The sequence below is a fragment of the Stigmatopora argus genome, chromosome 2 (genome assembly GCF_051989625.1).
Source record: "Stigmatopora argus isolate UIUO_Sarg chromosome 2, RoL_Sarg_1.0, whole genome shotgun sequence".
NCBI lineage: Eukaryota > Metazoa > Chordata > Actinopteri > Syngnathiformes > Syngnathidae > Stigmatopora > Stigmatopora argus.
Genome location: NC_135388.1, coordinates 20,151,678 through 20,168,142, shown reverse-complemented (window position 1 = coordinate 20,168,142; position 16,465 = coordinate 20,151,678). Strand labels below are relative to the sequence as shown.

General features: G+C 39.7%; 3 protein-coding genes across 5 annotated transcripts in view; 2 read left to right on the top strand and 1 right to left on the bottom strand.

Moving 5' to 3' along the window:
• Positions 1-546: 546 nt before the first annotated feature.
• On the top strand, positions 547-5,002 carry ptpmt1 (protein tyrosine phosphatase mitochondrial 1). Its single transcript, XM_077588017.1, has 4 exons — positions 547-790; positions 1,287-1,367; positions 1,691-1,882; positions 4,468-5,002. Exons 1-4 carry the CDS (start codon positions 629-631, stop codon positions 4,594-4,596), a joined length of 564 nt encoding a protein of 187 aa, XP_077444143.1. The 5' UTR covers positions 547-628; the 3' UTR covers positions 4,597-5,002.
• Positions 5,003-5,325: 323 nt separating this feature from the next.
• Positions 5,326-11,494, top strand: ndufs3 (NADH:ubiquinone oxidoreductase core subunit S3). 2 transcript variants are annotated; one of them, XM_077594879.1, is made up of 7 exons: positions 5,326-5,487; positions 7,317-7,382; positions 8,905-9,002; positions 9,711-9,860; positions 9,995-10,120; positions 10,202-10,321; positions 11,102-11,482. In XM_077594879.1, the coding sequence occupies exons 1-7, from the start codon at positions 5,433-5,435 to the stop codon at positions 11,270-11,272; spliced, it is 786 nt and encodes a 261-aa protein (XP_077451005.1). In that variant the 5' UTR covers positions 5,326-5,432; the 3' UTR covers positions 11,273-11,482. The 2 variants fall into 2 exon arrangements, with proteins under 2 accessions (XP_077451005.1, XP_077451010.1); XM_077594884.1 differs by having other exon boundaries at positions 5,427-5,524; positions 11,102-11,494.
• A 1,355-nt stretch (positions 11,495-12,849) lies between these two features.
• Positions 12,850-16,465, bottom strand: part of slc67a1 (solute carrier family 67 member 1) — a 184,722-nt gene continuing 181,106 nt past the window's right edge. For both annotated transcript variants that reach the window (XM_077587255.1, XM_077587251.1), the window contains exons 8-10: positions 15,339-15,440; positions 15,081-15,201; positions 12,850-13,189 (exon numbers count right to left, since the gene is read on the bottom strand). In XM_077587255.1, the coding sequence (XP_077443381.1) occupies positions 13,002-13,189; positions 15,081-15,201; positions 15,339-15,440 (411 nt within the window). In that variant the 3' untranslated portion in view covers positions 12,850-13,001. The remainder of the gene's footprint in view (positions 13,190-15,080; positions 15,202-15,338; positions 15,441-16,465) is intronic.

Below are 16,465 nucleotides of genomic sequence, written 5' to 3'. Positions count from 1 at the left end.
TGTGTTTGAGGTTAAAATGATGCTATTAATACACGTACTAAACGTCACCTGCCCTACAAAGGGTTAATGATGTAACGCTCACTTCTACAGTAATTTAGTTTTATCTTAAATGCAGACTTAATTTAGTTTACAGGTTTTAATCAGAATCAGTTTTATGCATTATAGAAAGCTTTTTTTTAGTTTCTTTAAATCCTAACTTGTTTCAGGTGGCTAAAATTCTGAAGAAAAATTCATGCGAAAGCATATGTTTACATGGATTGAACATTGAAAATTGGTTCAAGTTTTAAATTACCGCTATTGAAAAGCGTCACAATGTCCGAGTCGCTATCAAAATAACAACACCTTGCAATTTTGAACATTATTACAATGTATTTTGAAATTTAAAGTCTGTTTGAAAAACATGAAGAAATATTAGTTCGACGCTCCAGAGGTGTATAAATTAAAAAAAAGTTAGTAAATAACATTAAAATAATCCAGGAAAAGCACGAAAAAAGTTAATTTCGGAGGGTTTACCCGGAAGTTGTTCTTACAACCGGAACTAATCAACAGGGGCGGGCCTATTATCCACGCGTATTGAAACGTAGGCGCATTTGTTTTGCTGGCGAGTACAGACAACATCATACTCGTTATGATTTCTTCAGCAATGTCCGGAGTTTTAGCGAGGCTGCTTTTCTACCCTACATTAGCCTACAATGTCATCATGGAGAAGGTGTCTTCGCGAAGGTGGTTTGACCGTGTGGACGAGACGGTGCTACTTGGAGCACTGCCCTTCAGATCCATGACCGAACAGGTCCTGTTTATCTTTTACTCCAGATTAATCAACGTCATTGTTAGCTAATTAGTGCTTCCCCTGTTGAAAAATTGTGATGAATTTGCAGGCTCCCCTGATTCAGAAGTTGGTTACTTTTTTCTCTTTTTCTTCACATTTTACGATTGGGGGAAATAATTTATTTTAAAAAATCAGAAAATCACTGAAGTGTAATTTTACTTTTAAATTCTGAGTATGGCTCTCAAGAATAATATTTGAAAATATGAATTATTTATGACTCCGTCAAAAAGGTTCCTACCCCTGCGATAGACGTACAATCCCTTTTGACTGGGAGGGCAAACAGCGATCATTCACAGCTAACCTGTTAAAATGAATTTGATGTCGATCGCTGCCATTAGGAGCCAATGAGTTAGCTGGGGAGGATTAGGATGAATAATCAATACCAACTTAAAAGTTCTCTAAAAAAACAGAGGAAAAAATGTCATTGGACTGAATGTTTTTTTTCCATTTCTCTCAGCTGGTAGAAGGTGAAAATGTCCGAGGAGTTATCACGATGAATGAGAACTATGAGACCAAGTTCTTCTGCAACTCTGCTGCGGTAAGTTCATTCAACACTTATTTGTATGCGCCTTGAAAAACCTGTCTTTCTAAAGGGCTGTTTACTTTAGAACATTTATGATGCTGACACTTAAGGGCTTAATGCCATGTTCATCAATTACTTTGGAGCTTTTGTCACGATCCAGGGATTTTTAAGGAGAATCCCCTTGCAGGGGTATATGTGAAATTACGTTTGATAAGCTTGAATTAATAAACGCAGCCTTTTTACTTGAAAAGATCTCGGTCAACCCTCAAAAACAAGGATGTCACAAAGAATCAGGATCCTTAAATACTTGTTGTATTGTCATTTTCCCGCAAATTCAGGAGTGGAGAGCTGTTGGAGTGGAGCAACTGAGGCTAAGCACAGTGGACATAACCGGTGTTCCCAGTATGGAGAACCTGCACAAAGGAGTTGAATTCGCTATGCAACACCGACAGAACGGAAAATGCGTTTACGTCCACTGCAAGGCCGGACGATCCCGCAGTGCTACTCTGGCTGCAGCTTACCTCATTCGGGTCAGTTGGAAATGTTTTTGTCCCTGCAAAAACATCTTTTCATTTGCATTTTCTTGAGGACTTTATTGTGATTATTAAAGTTTTTTATCAATTGATTCAGCAAAATTATATTGCACGATTCTCGTATCGATTCGAAATCCATTTGAATTCATCTTTACATTTGTGTTTTTGGTGGAAACAAGCAGCGGGGCCCGGCTACGCCATTCCCACCTGCGTGGGCGAGGTTGTTATTGCGGGTGTTTTGGTAATTTATTTGCATAAGGAGAAGCACATTGGTTAATCCACAGATGGGCAGATCGCAATAAAGGGTGAAAGTGGAAAAAAATGCACGTGACGGATGTGGAACAAATGAAGGGAAAAGCCAATAGCTCAGGTTGGATCAGCGTGGAGTAAAAAAGATGCGTGTAAACACCCAAAGAGCAACAGGAAGCCTTTTCATTTATATAAATAAGGCCTCGCTGCCGGAAATTCTTTTGTAAATGATGTGGAAAGGCGTCCCACCTTACAAATACGCGCGCCCAGCACCATTGTGTCTCGCCGAGTCTTCCCGTCACGACAGAAAAAGAAAGTGTTTCGGTGAGCAACTGGAAACTCGTCGACCAATCAGCCACGCGGTGCCTTTAGGGATATCATGTAAAAGCAACGATTCATACATCAACTCTGCTTTCAGATTTAACAAATAAAAGCTTGAGTTTACACACTTGGAGAAGGTGAAGAAATTCAATCACTCGTCTATTAGGATCTGATAGCCGTTTCTGGCCACCATAAAAAAATTCAATTCTCTACGATGCACGGTTTGGACAAATGTAGCGTGAGAATGTTAACATAAGCACCCACACATCCATCCATAAATCACGCTTTATAAGGATTATAGATAAACAATAGGTGGCTGCACTTTCAATAGGTCCACTAGTCAGCGGTAGAGGTGAGATCTTTAGCCCGAGCCCGACCCGAACTGAAATTCGTGTCCGGTCGGGCCAAAAATATCAATCATTACTTCGGGTCGGACCGGGCTTCTCTCTCGCTGAAAAAAAAAGTATACTAAAACGATGTGTGGATACTAAACTAAAGAATACTGCAGAACCAGAGCATGCTCTGTGCATATCACCTGAAGGCCGCCCTCTTAATAATCCCCTCCGCAAGTCTGCATCTATTTTTCCCTGGTGTCCACCAATATGGAGGAGCAAGAAGTTGAGAATAAACCAAAGACAGGAGAACTGAAAAGACAAACACGCACCGGTAAGAGTGAGGTGTGGAAAAGTTTCAAATTGATTGGTGAATATGCTAGAGAAACTTGCGTTGGCTTCGCTGAATGTAGTCAACGTGGCGATTTGCTTTCATACGAGAGCAAAAAGACTGGCACTTCGACCCTCAGCATCCATTTAAACAGTTGAAATCGTCAAACATCTCTATATTATCATATAAAAGATGTAAATGTTTAAACAGTCTTGTTTAACTTAAATTTCGTTACAAAAGACAGGCTCTAATTTTTTATGATAAATGACCCCTCCTCCTCCCTACTCGGGAGTCCCGAGTCCTCACAAATAAATTGTCGAATTTCGGGTTTGCATCGGCCTCGGACCTGCAAATCAAGTTAATTGCTCGGGCCGGGCTGGGTCGTGCATTAATGCCCGCGGTTCGGGTCTGGCTGGATTTTTTTTCCCAGCCGGATCTTACCTCTAGTTAGCAGCAGTCAGCCGCTGTGCCCTGAAATCTTGTTTCTTGAGATTTCATTTTGCGTGAGCGCACGAGGGTGATGTTTCCCATCTGAAGTTCCAATATCAAATCCCATATTGAGTGATATTTTTTTTCCCCCATCTCATTTTCTGAACTGCTTTATCCTCACTAGGGTTGTGATGGGTGCTGGAGACTATCCCAGCTGACTTGGGGCCAGAGGCGGGGGACACCCTATATCGGTGGCCAGCCAATCGCAGGGCACAGGAGACAAGCAACTATTCACGCTCACACACACACCTAGAGGCAATTTAGAGTGTCCAAACCATACATGTTTTCGGAATATGGGAGGAAACCAGACTACCTGGAGAAAACCCACGCCGGCCTGGGGAGAACATGCAAACTCCACACAGTTGGACCGACCTGGATTTGAACCCAGGTCCCCCACTGTGGGGGAACCAACAGCCATGTTTTTTTTTCATATTTAAAATCCAGCATTTAAGCAGGTTTGCACTAAAATCAGAACATTCTACAATAGAGCCAAACATAAAACGTGTGCTTAAATGCTTAAGGACTTGCAGAAATAAATGACTATAGGTGTACATTTTTGTCCAGTTTGATTTGATTTTTCCAAAGTGGTATACAATAATCACCTTTAAAGTTTAGTATTGCGATTAATCGGGATCAAATTGTGATGCGTATCGTATCGGCAGACATGAGGCAATACACACCCCTAGTGATTGTACGTACATTTGCTTAAATGATTTAATGAAAAGAAAGTCAATATGTGATTTACAGAGAAGGAAGGGATCTTATTTTTCTGCACGAAGGATGTTTTCTGTAACGTTACTAAATGGGTGGAGGTGTTTACCACGGTGTCATTTTGATTCTGAAATTTTACTTTCTGACAGTTGCACTGTTGGACCCCTGAGGAGGCGTGTCAGAAGCTGGCATCTGTCCGGCCACACATCCTTGTGCATGCTGGCCAGCTAAAGATGCTGAGAAAATTCTATATGCAGGTGTGTGACCAGTCCCAATAGGAGGTCTGCACAGCATGAGATACCCACTGCTGAACCATCGTTCCATTTTGTACAGTCTTGTGGAAAGACACTATGTCTTATTTTGCCTTTTAGGTTTTTAATTAAACATTTTCAAAGTTTTACTGGATTATTCAAAAAAATGTGAGCATTCAATACTGTACAAGCAAGGAATTAAGATGTATTGGCAGAATCTTATATTGTTTAGTTATTTGTTTGCCGTCTGAATGTATTTTGTATTGCAATGAATACAAACCTTTTAAAATAACTGGATAATTACATATATATTTGATTTTGGTTTACAAGAATCTTAGTGTGATACTTTTTTTTCTCCACATATCTATTGTTTGTCATTTAAGCTTTTTACATTATTACGTAAATAAACTAAACTGCCTGTTTTTTTTTTAAATCAATATTTGCTGCAATATGATGCCAATTACCACGAGTATTACAATTTATAAATAAGAAAATTTCATTTTCATTCTTACATACCATTTACTGTGAAGGGAAAACATTTATAGTATCTAGTCAAAATTTCCTATAGTTTTGATATTTTGACAATAAATTTGATGGCAACAATCAATGTATGGAATCTAAAATCACAGTAATAAGTTCAAACGTGGGCATCACTGTTATAGATAGTTTACATTTTTTGCTTAAAACTGAGCCAGCCGCAGTTATAAACGTACATTCGAGTAGCCTTGATAGATGTGCTCGTTTACCATTTCAGCACATCCCAATATACGTAGTACATCTCCAGTCCAGCAGGAGGCGACAGAGTCGGGATACATCTTAGTTTGCAGTGCAACAATCAAGAAAACGGCACAGACCGAGTCGACATGGCTGCCTCTCTTGTACGCTTTGTGCGCGGAGGTCTCGGACGGAGTTACAACAGTAAGATAAATGTTTAAACATTCGTGGGTTGTTAAAGGCAAGTCGCATCTACGTTAATTTTGTCATTGCGTGCCATTTGCCAACAATACGGGAAAATAATACGGCTGGGTGTAAAAAGGTTTGACCTTCGTGCTAGCTAAATGCTTAGCAACCTACTTTCATAGAATGTTTATGCGGGCTCCTTGTTGACAGACTTTTTGGACATGGCTGCAGATTAAGTTGTTTTATTACTGGTTACTATAGATGGGTTGACGAGGCACCGAGAGGGGACCCCGCACATAAATCGCAATGCATGTCCGTACTGTGTCACTAGTGACATATGATAGAGTTTAATGACTCTGCAAGCAACCTTGTTAAATGACAGTCAGTACATGTGAATAATGAAGGTAAAATCAGAGTAAAGTAATCAATCAAAACATGGGACATCCCTTGTTCTAATCTCATTTTCTGAACCGCTTTATCCTCACTAGGGTCGCGGGGGGTGCTGGAGCCTATCCCAGCTGACTTCGGGACAGAGGTGGGGCAAACCCTGAATCAGTGGCCAGCCAATCGCAGGGCACAGGAGACAAGCAACCATTCACGCTCACACACACCTACACACACATACACACACACCTAGAGGCAATTTAGAGTGTCCAGCCTACCATGCATGTCTTTGGGATGTGGGGGGGAAACTGGAGTACCTGGAGACATTCCACGCAGTAACAAGAGAGAACATGCAAACTCCACACAGGTGGACCGACCTGGATTTGAACCCCGCTCCCCCACTGTGAGGCCGATGCACTAACCACTCATCCGCCAGGCCGTCCGCCCTTGGTGTAATGATGATTCTTACGTTCTTGTATTGATGACAGAGTTCAGTTTTAATTTTTAAAAGGAAAATAAGAGTTTGCCTGTAGGATTCTATATCTTGTGTTTTGGGAGAAAACTTGCAAGGCATGGAGGGGAGAGCTGTCCGTGACATATGCAACATTTTACTTGCAGGGGAAGGGGGGCAATCAATTTAAAATACTTTTAAATTATGAAAGGTCTAATAAAAAGTTGCAGGAAAGGGATGAAAATCAGACAAGAATAGAAATACCTATTTTTGACTGTGTAAGGCCAAAATTTCCCAAATACGGGATGAATAAAGCTATCCAATCCATACCACCGTGCTTTGTTTAAATCCGCTGTTTTAGAATTGGCTCCATTTTGCAGTCTCATTTTTCTCCAAAAGTTTCAGTTTGAATACGATTCAACCCATTGTCTTCCTTATATAATCAGAAGTCAGACAGCTCTTTTTATGAAGCGATTCAGTGACTGCGTAAGTAATGCAAGCTTTTGTTGTCGTGCCAACTTTGCCTAAATAGTCGGTATGTCACTATCCATCTCTACGGTTTACTCTCGATTAATATCTATATTTGAACTCCGATTGAAGTTTTTTTTTTTTACATTACAGTTTGACTCTTAAGGTCAGAAAGACCAAGAATTTGAGAATCGATTTCTATTTGTTTTAAATGAAAAGTTTGTAAATCAGGAAGAAATGACGTCACTATTTTGCATGTCAATATTTCATATGTCAATATTTTGTATGTCAATATTTCATATGTCAACATTTTGAAATTACACTTTAAGGAATGTAGGCATATATTTAGCCTTATATAATCTAACTGCACTCTTAAAATATCTTTGTTAACTCATTAATTTTCCTTGACGGCGCTAATCTATTTTGAATGTAAGGGTTGTCAGCTAATGATCACTGCCATCCTTCCCAATCAAAACATGCCTTGTTTAAATGTAGATAAAGCATCATCTAAAAATGTATTCACTTTGGGCTAAAATGTTTTCAGTTGCAAGAACGGCATGTCTTCTGCAGCAGCAAACCAGATCCCAGAGTTCTACCACTGAGACGAAACGTAAGTACCAGCGGCGTGTATTACCGTATTTACTCGCATATAAGCCGCACCCCTAAAATCGCCTCAAAATTGTTGAATTTTACAATTTCTCACGTATAATTTTCACCTCCATATTCATGGTTTTAATAGGGAGTACCAATGTGTTACTTTGAAGGGAAAATCTTAAGAAAAATCATCGCACGTGGTATTTCTGAGATACTGAATGAATCAAAAGCACATTATTAGGGTCAGCATCATAAGGAATTAATTCATCCAGTAATGGTTGTTTTCTTCCTGCAAAACAGAAAATAACCAACAAATAGTAAATGTTACCTTCACCATCTACTGGTGAAAAGGACATTAGCAACTCTTGTGCGCATATAAGCCGTACCCTTAATTCAGTCATCCTTTTTTTTGTTACAAGTACGGCTTATATGCGAGAAAATACGGGTACCTCCTATCTGGTGATACGATTCGTATCGCGATTCACCGTTCATGATTTGATTGAAAATGGACATAAAAGTACATTAAGATGAATTTAGTTCTGAAACCATAGAAATGAAGGTAACATGTTTTAACATATGGCCTTTATGATAACATTTTCTCATTTTTCAGTTTTTAGTGCAAAACAGCATTAGTCAAAATTTGCTTAAATGCAGGATTCTAAATGTGGGGGGAAAACATCTTGAATAGCACTCAATAACGAACAGGTATTCAATTTATTTATTTATTTAAATGGCAGATCAAAACATTAGCTTGAGCGTTCTAGTTATACCAACCACCAGAGGGCCAAAAAGACAAAAATAACTTCCAGTGAGGGAGAACACTTGTTTTTGTTTATCCAGATTTTGAATAAATGTGGTACCTTATTTTCACACCTATAGGATGCACCGCCTGAAAGGCTGCCGTTTCAGTTGCGGGTGTTTTTTCTGGCTTTTGTTAATAGAACAGGCGCTTCGTTTCAAAGGACGTGCTGCAATGGTGGTGCTAGCATGACACACGTAACTCGTGTGATGCAGCCTGGGTTAAAAGGAGCCTATCCCACCTAACTACGGGCACGAGACAGGGGACACCCTAAATCGGTGGCATGCAGGACACCAGGAGGCGGACAACCATTCACGCTCACACTCACACCTAGGGGCAATTTTGAGTGTACAATCAGCCTACCATGCATGTCTTTGGGACGTGGGAGGAAACGGGAGTACCAGAAGAAAACCCACGCAAGCCCGGGGAGAACATGCAAACTCCACACAGTGAGGTTTCAGACAAATTTTGAATTCTATATGAGAACTATGCAATATAATAACGCGATACAGCGCAGAATCATTTTTTAAAAACAGCTTTAGTACCTACACGTTATTTCCTACAATACATTATGAAACACTTAAGAGTGAGAAATGTAGACTTTAAAATACTTGTTTTTTTTCAATGGAGACTCTTTCAAAATAGTGCTTTTATGTAACAGTTCAGATGAATAGATTTGTCGTGTGAAGTCAAAATGTTCAATGGACGACTAATGCACATAACAATGTCTTTTACCCAGCCACCGTGAGGCCCAAGGATGCTGTCGCCCACAGCCAGCTGGCAGCGTTTGGGGAGTATGTTGCTGAGATGATGCCCAAGTACATCCAGCAGGTTCAGGTCTGTTCTGTGCACCCTCATCCAAGTGAAAATGCGTATGCTTATGAATGAAATAAGACCATTGTGAAAGCATAACAACTGTTGTCAGAATGGTAAAATATTCGGTTCTAAAAGAAAACTAAATGCTCTAAATGGCAGCCAATGAGTTAAACAGAAAAATGCAAGATAGCCTTTGCTACTGTGACTCTCAATAAAAATCAGGGTGGCCCAGCGGCTGAGAGCTTAGCGCATCAGCCTCACAGTGGGGGAGCTGGGTTCAAATCCAGGTCAGTCCACCTGTGTGGAGTCTGCATGTTCTCCTCGGGCCTATGTGGGTTTTCTCTGGGTACTCTGGTTTCCTCCCACATTCCAAAGACATGTATGGTAGGCTGATTGTGCACGCTAAATGGCCCCTAGGTATGAGTGTGAGCGTGAATGGTTGTTTGTCTCCTTGTGCCCTGCGATTGGCTGCCCACCAATTCAGGGTGCCCCCCACCCCTGGCCCGAAATCAGATGGGATAGGCTCCAGCACCCCCTGTGACCCTAGTGAGAATAAAGCGATTTAGAAAATGAGATGAGAGATAAATATCAGGTCAACTGTGTTAATGCAAAAAACAAACAAATAACTGAGTATCGATACTTTTGACGATCACAAATGGACAAATGGAACACTCCACATTGGCGCTCTACTTTGTCGTTGTACTAATGTACTTTTGCGTGTCTGTTTAGGTGACATGTTATAACGAGCTAGAGGTGATGATCCATCCCGATGGCGTGGTACCTGTTCTGACATTTCTTAGAGACCACACTAACGCGCAGTTCAGAAACATGATCGACCTAACAGCCGTCGATATTCCCACACGACAGAACCGCTTTGAGGTATGTCACTTTTTTTGTGTGTGAGCCTTTTTTCACCAATGAAAACAACATTTAGTGGCATAATTTGATTAAGATAATTTTGCAGCACCAAACAAAAGATGATATTTTCAGTGCGGCATGTTTTTTTTCTTAAGATTGTGTACAACTTGCTGTCGCTACGCTACAACTCACGTATTCGAATTAAGACATACACGGATGAACTCACACCGGTGGACTCTGCTGTTCCCATCCACATGGCTGCCAACTGGTATGAGAGGGAGGTAAGTCAAAACCTACATGAATCAATGCAAATCGTTGCCTTGGCAAACAGAAACATACATTGGTGTCGCCTCTTAATAAAGGTTTGGGACATGTATGGCGTGTTTTTTGCCAACCATCCTGATCTCAGGCGCATACTGACTGACTATGGCTTTGAGGGTCATCCCTTCAGGAAAGACTTTCCTTTGTCAGGATATGTTGAGGTAAGGTTTAGTTGCTAATTACAGTAATCCCTCGATTATCGCGGTTAAGGTAGACCAGACATGGCCGCGATAAACGAAAAACCGCGAAGTAGTTTATTTTATTTATTTATTTTTACTTCAGTGCTGAGTCCTAGTAGCAAGCGGAGGACAGGGGGAGTGGCTTCCGCTTGTGAGTTTCAGCGTGGAATTTCACATTTTTATGAACTTACAAAAAAATTTAAATAACAAAAAAAAAAAACATTTGCCCCAGAAAAAAACACTATGTAGTGTATAATCGAGCAATTACTGTAGCCCATTTTGGTCACTCTTTCAGTATTTACAGTAATACCTTGACATACGAGTGCCCCGACATAACTGGGAGAAGAAAAATCAATTTCTTGCATATAAGCCGCCCTCTGATTCACAATTTTCACCTCCATATTCATGATTTTAATAGAGTCCAAATGTGTTACTTTGAAGGGAAAATCTTAAGAAAAATCCTTGCAGGTGGTATTTCTGAGATACTGTATGAATCAAAACTACATTATTAGGGTCAATATCATAAGGAAGTTTTTAATTAATCCAGTAATGGTTGTTTTCATACTGCAAAACAGAAAATAACCAACAAATAGTAAATGTCACTTTACCAACATCTACTGGCGATAAGAGTTTTTTTGAGTTACAAATATGGCGTATATGCGAGAAAATACAGTAAGCACTTTTTTCTTTTTCCACAGATCAAATTTTCATTTGATACACTTCAGCCTAATAAAGTAATAAATGTACTTGTCCTTCTACCAGGTGCGCTACGACGATGAACTGAAGCGCGTAGTAGCTGAGCCTGTGGAGCTATCCCAGGAGTTTAGAAAGTTTGACTTGAACACACCATGGGAAGTGTTCCCCGCCCACCGAGAGGCTAAGGAGGTTATGCCCACATTGGAAGCTGGAGCTGAGGCTCCTGAGAAGAAGTGATCCTCGTCCAGAAACCATCAGTTTGTGTTTGGGATAAGCTTGGGTCTTTGGACCTGCTCAGACCCACTGAAATATTTATGTAAATAAAAGTGGCAATAGGTAATGAACAATAATATGTCTTTTTTAAAGTCTATGTTAAACTCTTCTTTTAGGGATGGGAGGGACCACAATGGATAGCTATTTAAAAGTTGTTAAGACCTTGAACCCTTTTAAAGCAAGTTTTGATCACTTAAAAAACTTAATTAGCAATTATCATAAATGTATGACTATTAATACATTGATACATTGATACGTTAACACAATGTTTAAAAAAAATATGACATTAAAATACTGATTCCATTTTATGGAATTGATGGTGACAGACTCCCAATTTATCTAAACCTAGTTTTAGACTGTAAATGTGAATTGACTTAACTGAGTGGCTTGCAAGGGTTAAGTCAGTATCTTCTAACCTACGTTGTCCTCCCCCAAACACCTGTCTTATTTCATTGTGCTTCCACGTCTAGCTTTATTTGCGGTGCACATTCGCCGGGGCATTCTTTTAATAAGATTCTGTTATGTCGCAAGTTTTATTTCCAGCGCGCCTTGCATTAATTTTTCACCAAGATCTTGCATTGACGAGAAGGTCATGTGATTTGAGGAATCCAGTTTTCTCTTGTTTTTGAGTGATGGGTAAGAAGAGTGACAGGTGAAATCGTGCACCCATTATGCCAAGTTCGTACCTGTTGAAGCAGTGCGATGATCTGGGGTTGCTGATGTTGGTTAGGTTTAGGTTCAGTAACGGTGTTTGTTCAAAGAATGAGGCTCCGCTGACTAGCTGAAGAAATGACCAAGTTTGTTCTTGGGGCTCAAATTGTGAGACTGTTTCAGAGAGGATGATCAATCTACACAGGGATTCGCTACCAAGAAGTCCAGACTTAAACCCTACAGAGAATCCAGAGAAGACTTTGCACTGTGGTCCGGCTCGACATCGCGATCTTGGTGAAAAATTAATGCAACACGGGATGAAAATAAATCTCGGAACAAGAGAGATACTCATCAAAACAAAGTCATCATTATTATTGTCAAGCTAGCAGTGCATATCGGACATACAGAAGATTAAAATAAATTGCCTTTCTCTACAGCCCATATATAACTTTTTTGGGGTGATGCACAAACTAACTTGGATTAATGGACACATAAATCATTTATTTTCTGAACACTCAAGGACACTGAGTATATACATAGAAATTGTAGAGAAGTCAGAAACATATTCACTTTGCTAGACAGCAACGGATGCCAACTACAAATGTGATTTATCAAAGTTATTTTAGGTACAATTAAGAGTATAAAATAAGCTTATATCAAACATTTCAAGAATTTCTATAGAGTTGACTTAACCCTTTTTATGTATTTTTTTGGTTAACCATTTGGAAGAGTTGATATCATTTACGGTCCTATGAAATGTGACCATGTTAAAAAAATGAAAATGACTACGGATCAAATTTTACATCAAAAATCTTAACTTTCCTTTAACCTTTCATATTTATTCCATTGCAAGAAATGTACTTTTCTCTCTTTCTTCCGGCTATCTAGCTGCGAAAATCCACAGCTCATTCTGGGTGTGACATCGTATGTTGCGATTTTTTTTTTCATTTTTAAGACTGGTAACTTTGGTGGATTTGTCTAAAAAACATGGTCTGCTTTAATTTTAAAGTTCTTATAGCATTTCACAGCACCTTCAAGAGTATCAGTCCTTAAACTCTGCTTTCCTGTTCAATTGACACTGCAGCAAGTACAAAAACACAGCACTATTCCCAATGAACTGGAGAAATCCAATGGAAAAAAGACCATAGTTCACATAGAGAACACCGCCAATGGTCGGTCCAACTGTACGAAGTAGAGATTGAACGGATGCACACAGCCCCAACATTGTGCCTGAAGAAGGAAGCAGAAAAGGTGATTGCTTGATAACCCAAGATGAATTAATTAACAGCATTGTACACACTTAACAGGCTGCTCTTCGGCTTTAGAAAACATCATTCTACCGAAACAGCGGTTTGCTTCTTTCTACAAAACAAAACCAAAACTAGCTAAAGGTGGGGTCATTGGGGTGGTCTTCATTGATCTCAAAAAAAGGCATTTGACACCATCAACAACCAGATACTGCTGACTAACCTATCAAATTTTAATTTGTCACCAAGCACGCTAAATTGGATTGAATCAAACTTATCTGTAAGATCACAGTGCGTCAGGATATGAAACAAAATCTACTTTGCGGAATAACAGTCTTGAGGTAGCGCACGGGTCAATGCTAGGCCCACTGCTCTTCAGTCTTGACATAAATGATCTGCCAAACTGTTGTCCTTCAACTGTCACCTGCCAAATGTATGCCGATGATGCCGTTCTATACATCCACGCGAAAAAGAAAAAGACATGCTGCGCAGGAACTCACAGATGCAATGACGAGCGTCAATAACTGGCTTGAAAAATCTCAACTACACTTAAACATATCTAAGACTGTCTGTATGTACTTCTCAAAAAGAGCGACAAATAACAGCGACCCCAACGTTTTCGTCCAAGGAAAAACAATCAATGTAGTCCAAGAATTTAACCACCTAGGCATCACTCTTGACTCTCAACTACAACGACAGATAAAAAATGCTAAATAAAATTACATTCATTCATCTTCCATACTTCCATCCTCAAAATGGTTGCGGGAGTTGCTGGAGCCTAACCCAGCCGACTTTGGACGAAAGGCAGACTACACCCTCGACTGATCGCCAGGCAGTCGTAGGGCACACAGAGACAAACGACCATACAGACTCACAATCATACCGCCACCGGCGGGAATCGAGCCCGCGCCTGCCCACACCGAAGTCCGGCGGGGGAACCTCTACACCACGAGGAAGCTCAAAATTAAAATAAATTAAATTAGTCCACTTTTAGGTTCATTAGAAACAATCTAGCGCCTGAGTCAGCAAAACAATATTTTGACACAATGATCATATCACACATGACTTACTGCCTAACAAGTTGGTCATCGGCCTGCAAAAGAACACTAACACCAATTGAAAGCATTCATAAGCAAGCTCTCAAAGTATTGGACAGAAAACCAAAAATGCACCACCACTGTCAGATATTAAAAAAACACAAACGCCCGAATTGGGACAATACTGTTAAATATCCAGATGCCACCTTAGTTTCCAAAATCTTCCATCACAAAGCTCCTCCTCCACAGCAAGATTTTGTGCAAAAAATGTCCAACGCATCAACAAGGGCTGGTTCTAGATGTGACTGTGTAGTTCCCTTCAAAAAGAGTGCTTTCAGCCAAAGCACCTTCTCTGTCCTTGCCGCACATACCTGAAACTCAATACCAATTAACATACGTGAACTCCCGTCTCTGAACCTCTTCGCCAATCATCTTAAAGCCTGGCTGTTAGACGAACAAAATTGTGATCACAACGCTGTCTAAAACTGTGCTACGTGTGTGTGTGTGTGTGTGTGTGTGTATGTGTCTAGTAAGTGTCACCGTTTATCTTGCACCTACACAAGGGACTAAAGATGGAAATTAGCCCACGGCTACAACCTTACATATTTACATATATATGTTCATTAACATGAATATAGATATGTACATATATGCTGTCCCTTAGCAAATCAATCAATCAATCAATCAATAATAAACGTATCTATAGTTCTCCCATATTAGCTCAGGTTCAAACAAATTGAAATTACCATCAACCATGAAAGGCTTTTCTCCTTTGTAAAATACGCAGCGCATTAGTATTTGTACAGTGTGTCTCCTATCCATCAGCTTGGGTCTTACCTGTGTCAGAGGAAGGGACGCTTTTGGTGAGCAAACTGTCTGTGATAACGTTAAACACACTAAGCGAAAACATCATGGGGACCACAGTGAGGCAGAACTGAAACACATTCTGCATGTACGCCTGTAGGAAAAAAAGACATTTTCAAAAAGCCATTTTCGCATCCATTCACTGTAGTTGAAATGCGTGTGGTTGCCTGTACAAATAGAGAAAGTTATAAGCACAGTGTAATGTGTATGTTTTTTAGTGTGATGGTGTACCTGAGCCAGGCCCACTACAGCAGAAATTCCAATTGACACTAGTAGTAGTGAACTCTCTGAGTATCTTGCTGTAAGTCGCCCTAACACTCCTCCCTGGACCACCTGAACCAAGGAGAGGGATTTATTTACTTTTTTTTCCACAGTTGCACTGGTTTTGCACTCATTGTATTAACCCTTTTTCTGCATGAATTAATGTTCATTCGCCCCTCCAGGTCAAAATGTATTGGATGTCTACAACCGTCAATGGTAGCCAATGAGTTACCCTATTTTCTCGCATGTAAGCCGCACCCTTAAAATTGCCTTAAAATCGTTGAATTTTACAATTTTTCCCATATAAGTCACCCTCCGATTCACAATTGTCACCTCCATATTCATGGTTTTAATCTCTTTGAAGCGAAAATCTTAAGAAAAATCATCGCACATGGAATTTCTGAAATACTGTATGAATCAAAAGCAGATTATTAGGGTCAATATCATAAGGAAGTTAATAATTCATCCAGTGTTTTCTTACTGCAAAACAGAAAATAACCAACAAATAGTAAATGTTAATTCGCCAACATTTACTGGTGAAAGCGTATAGCAGTGATGTAAGTCTTGATTCAGTCATCACTTTTTTACAAAAATGGCTTATATGCGAGAAAATGCGGTAATTAAGCTTTAAATGCACGTGAATGGACCTGAAACGTTTCTATAATTTGGTCAAAATGTATTCACATGCATTTACTTGATCGATTTTTTTCTTTCATTTTTCCTTTGTTTGCAGAATTTCACAATTTTTCCATTTTTTATGTTCTAACACTTTTTTTTCCTGGTTTATGCATTTTTTTCATGTTTTGTGTTTTTTGTAGTGTTTTATGTTTTTTTTTCTCCATTTTTCACAGTTCATGGAAATTTTTTGGGGTGGTTGAAATTTTAATATTCACAGCCGTTCTTCCTGGTAAAGTGAATTAAACGTCTATCATGTCAGCGGCATGCAATGAGCGGAATACTATGAAAATAAAACCAAAAAACATGTTAAAGTGTAAAACTGAGTATTTCTGTTTTGTATTCACTTCAATCATTTATCCACCTTTAAATTCTTACGCGGGATCAAAAATGACCCAAAGGCCTGTTAATCTGAATGTAGG